We start from the raw sequence: 8762 nt of genomic DNA, 5'->3' as shown, positions 1-8762 counted from the left end.
CTTTACAATTTTCGAATTGTAAATTCACAATAACAAAATTTGATTTGCATAAATGAAAGCAATTTAGAAGACATCTAGAATAGATTAAAATAAATCTTATAAATCATATCATAACAAATCTGTAATTAAATTTTATAATAAAATTGTTTATTTAATTTAGAGTTTATTTAGAGAAAATCTAGATCTAGACAATTTAAATTGTCTGGGGTGGTTGAAAAGAATGATGGTATTTTCCCTACCCATGTGCTAAAGTATTGAAGCTTGAACATTGAACCATTCTCTTTTTTAATAGCTCATTATCATGATTTTTGCATCACCACCTATGAAAAATATATATCTAATGATGAATTAAAATTAATTATTTATATATATATATATATATATATATATATATATATATATATTGAGATATATCTTTTTTGCATTAAGATTTATATATAAGATTTGAAATATATTTTCATTAGATAAAGATTTATAAATCTTGATGAGGTAATTTTAAAAAATATATTTCAAATTAACTCCACTTACAGAAACTTCTATTAAAAAAAACTATAAAAACATATTATAAAAACACCCAATAATAATAATAATAATAATAATAATAATAATAATAATAATAATAATAATAATAATAATAATAATAATAATAATAAAATAATAATAATAAAATAATAATAATAATAATAATAATAATAATAATAATAATAATAATAATAATAATAATCTTTTTTACCCAACTCAATATATAATAAATCAAAAATTAAATATATTTAAATTATAATAAAAAAAAATTATTCAAATTTATAATCTTTTAAAAATACATATTTTTCAAACCATATTTCAATTTTATAAATATATATATAATTTTGAAAAGATTAAAATTAAAATTTTAAAAAATACATATAATTTTGAAAAGATTAAAATTAAAATTTTAAAAAATATATGGTCCATCAAAACTTTTCTATTATACTTATTAATAAAATTCAATTCAATTACTATTAGTTCAAATCTACATGAGATTTCCTTAAATTTTAATTTTAATAATTTCCATGTAATCATTCTATAGACAACAAGTCCTTTATCCCAATTTAATATTTAAATTTAATATAACTTTAAAACCAAATTATAATTATTAATAATAACATCAATAAAAATTATAAACTTCCCATCTTTTTACCCTTTAATGACATCCCACAAATGCATTTTGATAAGATTGCAACAAATTAGAGTTGAAGTCCAAGACCAACGGGTCCACACATGCAAGAACCATACCAACACATTGAAATTTAAGTACCCCCTTCGGTTGTATCCAAACATGTAATCTCATACTTAGCTAGAATTTACTTTTAATGTTGAAGAGATGTCTTTGAGAGCTTTGTATGTCTATTGTGCGTTGGGAGCTTTGTTTTCTTGAACTTCAATGATTAAATTGTCAAAGTATAATTATTTGATGAAGAATAAAGAAATCTTAAAAAGAACAATAATATTTTTATAAATAATTATCAAGATCATATAATTGAATTTTAATATTAATAATTTTTTAAGTTTCCAAAAAATGTCAATAAGGAAAAAGAAAGTTATTGAAGTCATGAAATTTCTTTTCACTTTCTCAAATCCATATTTGATTATTTCTAATCTAACATATTTTAAAGGAGGGATGAATTCCAAAACATATCCCCTTTTACCTAATTGTTGTTTAAGGATTTTCTTTTAGAGATCAATCTATTTTGACTTTAGAGGAGTATTAGAGATTTTCTTAAATGTTTGTCATGCATTCCAAGCATCAATTGTATTTTCAATATTTGATAATCATTTTAGGAATGGCATAACACCTTAAAGGTGTAAGTGCTTTTTCATAATTCAATTCCCATTTTATTGATTCTTTAGCATAGGGAGGCTTAGTAAGAGCTTATCACCACTACAAACATCTTTCAATAACTCATTATAGAGTGATGTGCTTTGTATATGACAACTCCACGACTTATAGTTCTTGGGTCCATCCAATTTATCGAAATTATTGAACAAATTAACTAATTTGGACATGATGAGTTGTGTGTAGAAAACTGAAGTGAAAATTATTTGCATACACAAGAAATTTAATAAGTGTACAAATCATTGAAAAAAATGAAGAGAATCAAACACAAAGGACACTAGAAGCTCTACGAAAAAGAGTTAAAAGGGCTTGGCCTCGACCCTCTTATAGACTCAGTGAAAGAGATCATTAATAGCGTACCTCACTTGACTATTATTAATGATTTAGTTCAAAGTTAGAAATTTGCTTGAATTTCATCAAACTTTCAAATTTTGACACAATAATAATATTCAATATAAGATGAATATGCCCCCTTTCAAGTGGGCAATGCGTTATGTAGTTCAACAACAAAAGCGATTGAATAAGCATCCCCTCGAACTAGTGAATACTTTAACTCTTGTTCAAATTTATGAGAATGGAATGGTAATAACAAAGCCCCTTAAAAATAATTACAAAGATGCATCTACATGGTTGACATTCACTCCTTTTTTAAATATCTAAGCTTTACAACTTCAAATTGTAAATTCACAATAACAAAAGTTGATTTTCATAAATGGAAACAATTTAGAAGACATCTAGATTAGATTAAAATAAATCTTATAAATCACATCATAAAAAACTACAAATCATTTTTATAATAGAATTGATTATAGAATTTACAGTTTATTTAGATAAAATCTTGATTAAGACAATGTCAATTAGGTTTATCTGAGGTGATTAGGAGGAATGATGTTATCTTCCCTACCCATGTGTTAAAGTATTGATGCTTGAGCTTTGCACCATTATCTTTTTTTTTAATGAAATAGTTAGTATTTTTAATATTAGTATCAAGTTGATTACAAGGCGAGAACCTTTTACAATTTCAGTTGAATCTTCAACTACTTGGTTCAAACATGTCCAAAAAGGACTTGTTTCTGCTACACTTCCTGCATAATGCGAATCTAAACTGATATCATCTGAAAACCTTCCAGAATACTCGTAAAACTAGAATATACTTGCAATACATAATTTAAAACAGATAATTGACTAGCCTACATTGGACGATCTGACTTCAGGGTTAACTTCAACAATTTCCTCAACAACTTGCCTTAACTACACTAGAGCAGGGACCTGGGTCTCTTCTATCACCTCAGTGTCTTTCTTTGGCATTTTTGAAGCTGCGAGTTGGTTCACATCAAAAACTCCCTCCTATCCTCACCCGAGTTGACTTCTTCTACACCTTTCCTCCTCAACGATTCAATTTTTGTGAGATACTTATCCAATAGATCAATTTTCACTTGCAGTCTGTCAATATTGGTCTAGAGCGGGCCATTATTTTGACTCAGAAGTAGCAACTAGGCTTGAACCTCCACGACCACTATTTCCCCCTACCTATTTAGCAAAGAAAAAATATGTTCTATCATTGTAGAGAGGTAATCTAGCTGAAAACTTATTTCCTCATTCTCCAAGACAAGCAGTGCCTCCATGTCCTCACCTGAGAAACAACCCTCTTTATTTGTGATGGCCTTGGTTTCCAAACTCAAACTTCCATGTGAAGAATGGAGGCCAATCATGCCTTATAAACTTCTTCACTAGGCATACCTGCCCCCACCAAGCCATGGATTTGTTTGCCATCTTCAATGCATTGTCCATCATGTACACTCTACTAACGTGAAATTCGTTACGTGATTAATATCCCTGCAATTCTCTACTTACGCCATTAAAACTCTAAACCTTAAGCGTGATTGCTTCTCCTCACTAATGGAGATGACATTCATTTGCTCCCTCCCACATTTACTATAGATGTGCATGATCTTCCATCTATCCATACCACATTTATAACCATACTTTTGAGTTAAATGATTACATGGGCCCAGATCTTGGTGGTGATGAGGAGTCGTCATTCTATTGGGGAATGCTTCTAGGGGTTTACAAGACTTGAACGTGGGCCGCCGTGAGGACATCATTCCACACGGTTTTTTATTCCCCCACCTTTACATATTGATCTGATCAATGCACCAATTTCCTGACCTTTGATTTTTTTTTCATGGTAGAGGATTATAAACACCAATGCATTCATCCTAAGCCAATATTCTTTGTTCCAAGTATATTCCCTTATTTGCTAAGGCATCTTCTTTTGAATTTAGATGCCTATTGACATGATACAACTTAATTGACTCAAATTTTCGTATTTGTATTCTTATTCTTTGCAGAATTAGGGATTGAACCTGGTTGGAGTTCCCTTTGAGCTTAAATACTTGTTGAATGACTATCATGGAGTCTTTGAATACCATTAACTACTAATTTTTTCTTGATATAGCCAACTCTAACCCCTTCTACAAAGCTAAATAATAATAATAATAATAATTAATTAATAATAATAAAATAATAATAATAATAAAAATAATAATAATAATTAATTAATTTATAATATCAATATCAATATCAATAAATAAAAAATCAAATATATTTAAATTATAATAAAATTTTCTCATTCAATTTTAAATAATAACAATAAAATAAAAAACAACATTATATTTATAATCTTATTTCAATTATATATAAAACTAAAAATATATATGGTAGATATAGACTTTTAAAACAACATTATATTTATAATCCTATTTGAATTAATTATATATATTGTCAATATAGACTTTTTTATTATATTCATTAATAAAATGTAATTCAGTGATGGTGAACTCAAATCTACCTGCGATCTCTGATCAAATTTTAAGGATCTCTGATCAAATCTTATAAACAACAAATCATGCACACCAATTTAATATTTAAATTAAATATAACCTTAAAATTAAATTGTAATTAATAATAATAAAGGAAATCATAAGCTTCCCACCTTTTTGCCTTTTAATGACATCCCATGGATGCATTTTGATAAGATTGCAACAAGTTCGAGTCGAATTCCGTTTTAATGACATCCCATGAATGCAAGAACCATACCAAACATAGAAATTTAACTACCCACTTCATACTTCTCCAGAATTTTCTTTTAATGTCGACAGGATATCTCTGAGACTACTTTGGTGAGGAGAATTAAAGAGGTTCCAGTGAATAGACTCCTTTGGTGATGGGAAATTAGGGGAGGTTCCAGCGATTTGAACAGCAATGTCTGGTCAACAAAGAATTGAAATGGACTTGAGAAATGGACTTGAGTTGGTGTTGGTGTGGTCAATTGTGTGTTATGAAAGTAAAAGAATTTTCTACTCAACGGAAGTGGAGACCACCGGCCTCTCTGTCGATCAATGAACCCAACTCTGAAATTACAGTAATACATGGCCATGGCAATGGCAGTTAATTATAAAGGAGACCGTTTTTTCATGGATAAGGACAGCTTTTTCATGGTGGTCCTCAGCGAACTTACTGATCTTGTGATTAACCTATCTTAACTCATATACAGGACCTCGTGCCATGCCAGAAAAGCATGGATGTCCTAAGCCCACATTAAGTCTTTCAATTTCACACTAATCTCCATTAAACTTAATTACATCCTTGCCTTCTTACAGTGAACGCCTCTTTCAGCTGAGTTGGTACAGCTGCACAGAAGCAATTAGGCAAAGGTTTTCTCTGTGCAATGTCTACGGTTGTTTGTGAGTGTATGTTCTTAATTTTTACTCCACCGATTCACCACCAAATAATACCCCACAACCAGAAAGACACCGGGCAATCTTCAGGGCTATTGGTATATATATAAATGCCTCCCAGCTGATCACAGTAATCACAGCTACATTCAAACTAGGGTTTCATAGGTTATAAGTTAAGTAGCAGGAGGAAAATGTTGAACTCAAAGACATTACTCTGCCTTTGCCCCTGCTCTTCCAGGGCAGCTGTGAAGTACTTGTTAATTGTCATCCTGCTGGTCATCATTCAGTACCTGGATATAGCAGCAGGAAAGCATTGGCAGACAACCAGGCATTACAAGTTCAATGTAACTATATATACTGCAAATCATTTATACTATGTTGGAGTTCACTAGGGGTGTTTGGGTGTTTGGTTATATTAATCTAATTAGTATAAATGCATTGGGTTGCAGGTGAGGCAGAGCAATGTGACACGTCTTTGCAACACAAAACCTTTGATCACAGTGAACGGACAATATCCAGGACCTACCATTTTTGCTCAGGAGGGAGATCAAGTAATTATAAAACTGGTTAACCATGTCAAGGACAACGTGACTATTCACTGGTAATTATATTTATGATTTTTTTATTTTTTCCAGTAACTTAAGATGTATATTTATGATAAAGTAAGTATTTTGCTGTTTATTATAAAGTGATGTTTACTTGTGATTATTTAATTTATATGGCTGACCTAATCCTACTCATTCATAATAATCACTCAACTTGCCTGCAGCCACTGAATAGTTTTAGAGATCATGTATTTATGTATGTTTTTGCATGCAGGCATGGGATTCGACAGCTGAGATCTGGGTGGGCAGATGGTCCTGGTTATATCACCCAATGTCCACTTCAAACTGGAACGAGTTACGTTTATAACTTCACCATCACAGGACAGAGAGGAACTCTATGGTGGCATGCACACATTTCTTGGTTAAGAGCTAGCGTACATGGTGCCATCATTATATATCCCAAGCCACATGTTCCCTACCCATTTCCCAAGCCATACAAAGAAGTCCCCATTATTCTGGGTAAGTTTATATATTTTAGTACTTTTTATGGATAATCTGGACCTTGTATCAATGGCCTTGTAATCTGGAATTTAATGGTTTTACACACACCACCTTGCAGGAGAATGGTGGAATGCAGACACTGAGAAGGTTATTCAGCAGGCCCTCCAATCAGGGGGAGGTCCAAATGTGTCAGATGCCTACACTATAAATGGACTTCCTGGACCACTTTACAACTGCTCCAATGGTAATGATAATTGTATTTAATTTGTTTATTTATTTGATGTATTGGGTACAAAAGAGGATGTCACTCATTTACTAACCATGGTATGTTATGTAGATACATTTGTTCTTAATGTCAATCCTGGGAAGACATATCTTCTTCGAATCATCAATGCTGCACTCAATGATGAGCTCTTTCTTGCCATTGCAAATCACAGCATGACTGTGGTGGAAGTAGATGCAGTTTATGTGAAGCCTTTCCAGACAGACGCTCTTGTTATAACACCCGGCCAAACCACCAATGTGTTATTCACTGCTAATGCTACTGTTAATGTTGGAGGAGTTAACCAGTTTTACATAGCAGCTCGCCCATTTGCTACAGGGGGTGGAACATTTGATAACTCCACTGTTGCAGGAATTGTGAGCTACAACATTTCCAACTCTAATACCTCTTCCACCATTATAATGCCTAAACTCCCAGCCCTTAATGACACTTCCTTTGCAGCCAACTTTAGTGCAAAACTTAGAAGCTTGGCTACCTCACAATTCCCTGCACTTGTTCCTCAAACAGTTGACAAGAAACTTTTCTTTACAATTGGGTTGGGACTGAATCCTTGTCCAAAAGGGATGGGAAATGCCACATGCCAGGCACCCAATGGGACAAGATTCACTGCATCTGTCAACAATATTTCTTTTGTTCTCCCAAACACAGCTCTTCTTCAGTCTCACTATTTCAAGCAAATGAAAGGAGTCTATAAGACTAATTTTCCAGACAATCCTCCATTCCCATTCAATTACACAGGCACTCCACCCAATAATACTGCGGCTGTGAATGGGACCAGAGTAAAAGTCCTTCCCTTTAACACAACTGTTCAATTGATTCTTCAAGACACCAGCATCTTCAGCACAGACAGCCACCCTGTCCATCTCCATGGTTTCAATTTCTTTGTGGTGGGCCAAGGTGTTGGAAACTATAAGGAATCAACAGATGCACCAAACTTTAACCTCATTGACCCTGTTGAGAGAAACACTGTGGGAGTTCCCAAAGGAGGTTGGGTTGCTATCAGATTCCGTGCAGACAATCCAGGTAATATATACAAAATATTCACATAATTTCATCTCATTTCCCATGCAACTTTATATTAAATCATAACATTGCATATATGAAAATTATAATAATGTTTGTTTACTCAATATCCATGGAATATATTCACACAATCTCATCTCATTTCCCATTCAACTTTACATTAAATCATATCATTGCATAGATGAAAATTATAATAATGTTTGTTTACTCAATATCCATGGAATATATGCAGGGGTGTGGTTCATGCACTGTCATTTGGAGGTTCACACATCATGGGGGCTGAAGATGGCGTGGGTAGTAAAGAACGGAAAAGGGCCCCTTCAAACTCTCCCACCTCCCCCTTCTGACCTCCCTCCTTGTTGATCCTCTTCATTTCATCACTTTCATTTCATTATTGTTTCTTGCTTTTCTTTCAGATGTTGTCGACGTAAGGTTTTTGTTAGGAAGATTTCACAATAAGCAGCTTTTCCTCCAACGAGGAAGATGGCTATTTATTCAAGGAAAGAAAAATGCTTCACACTGGTAATTCAACAAGGGGCAACCAATCACAGTGTGGAACTGTATTGAATCACTGTACATACAAGTGCTTGGTACATGAATAAAAGAGTTATGGGTTCTTCCATGTGTGATATATGAATTACACAGTGATAAGCGTGCTTTTAGACAAAGGTAATGTAAGGCGATTGTAAAACTTTGATTTAATGGCGAAGTTGATGGATTTTCTCTATCAGTTTTTTGTTTTTAATATATAAAATAACAAGTGTAATGTGCAATGTTTGCTTGCTTAGTACCCTTAT

General features: G+C 32.4%; 1 protein-coding gene across 1 annotated transcript; it reads left to right on the top strand.

Annotated features, from left to right (window-relative positions):
* The first annotated feature begins 5764 nt into the window (after positions 1–5764).
* LOC149239477 (laccase-4-like) lies at positions 5765–8328 on the top strand. The gene is made up of 6 exons (XM_089367151.1): positions 5765–5957; positions 6063–6214; positions 6433–6677; positions 6778–6903; positions 6997–7965; positions 8198–8328. Exons 1-6 carry the CDS (start codon positions 5805–5807, stop codon positions 8326–8328), a joined length of 1776 nt encoding a protein of 591 aa, XP_089223277.1. The 5' UTR covers positions 5765–5804.
* The last annotated feature ends 434 nt before the right edge of the window (positions 8329–8762 follow it).

This window comes from Pinus tabuliformis, chromosome 8, assembly GCF_031772625.1.
Source record: "Pinus tabuliformis cultivar Carrire ecotype Pingquan chromosome 8, CPIR1, whole genome shotgun sequence".
NCBI lineage: Eukaryota > Viridiplantae > Streptophyta > Pinopsida > Pinales > Pinaceae > Pinus > Pinus tabuliformis.
This window is presented reverse-complemented; position numbering and strand designations above follow the sequence as displayed.

What these genes read in the sequence shown, in the direction of transcription:
- LOC149239477 (XM_089367151.1), top strand. Translation starts at nt 5,805, where the DNA reads ATGTTGAACTCAAAGACATTACTCTGCCTTTGCCCCTGCTCTTCCAGG. An exon ending in AGAAGTCCCCATTATTCTGG is followed by an intron (nt 6,678 to 6,777) that starts GTAAGTTTATAT and finishes ACCACCTTGCAG; the next exon opens with GAGAATGGTGGAATGCAGAC. An exon ending in ACTTTACAACTGCTCCAATG is followed by an intron (nt 6,904 to 6,996) that starts GTAATGATAATT and finishes TATGTTATGTAG; the next exon opens with ATACATTTGTTCTTAATGTC.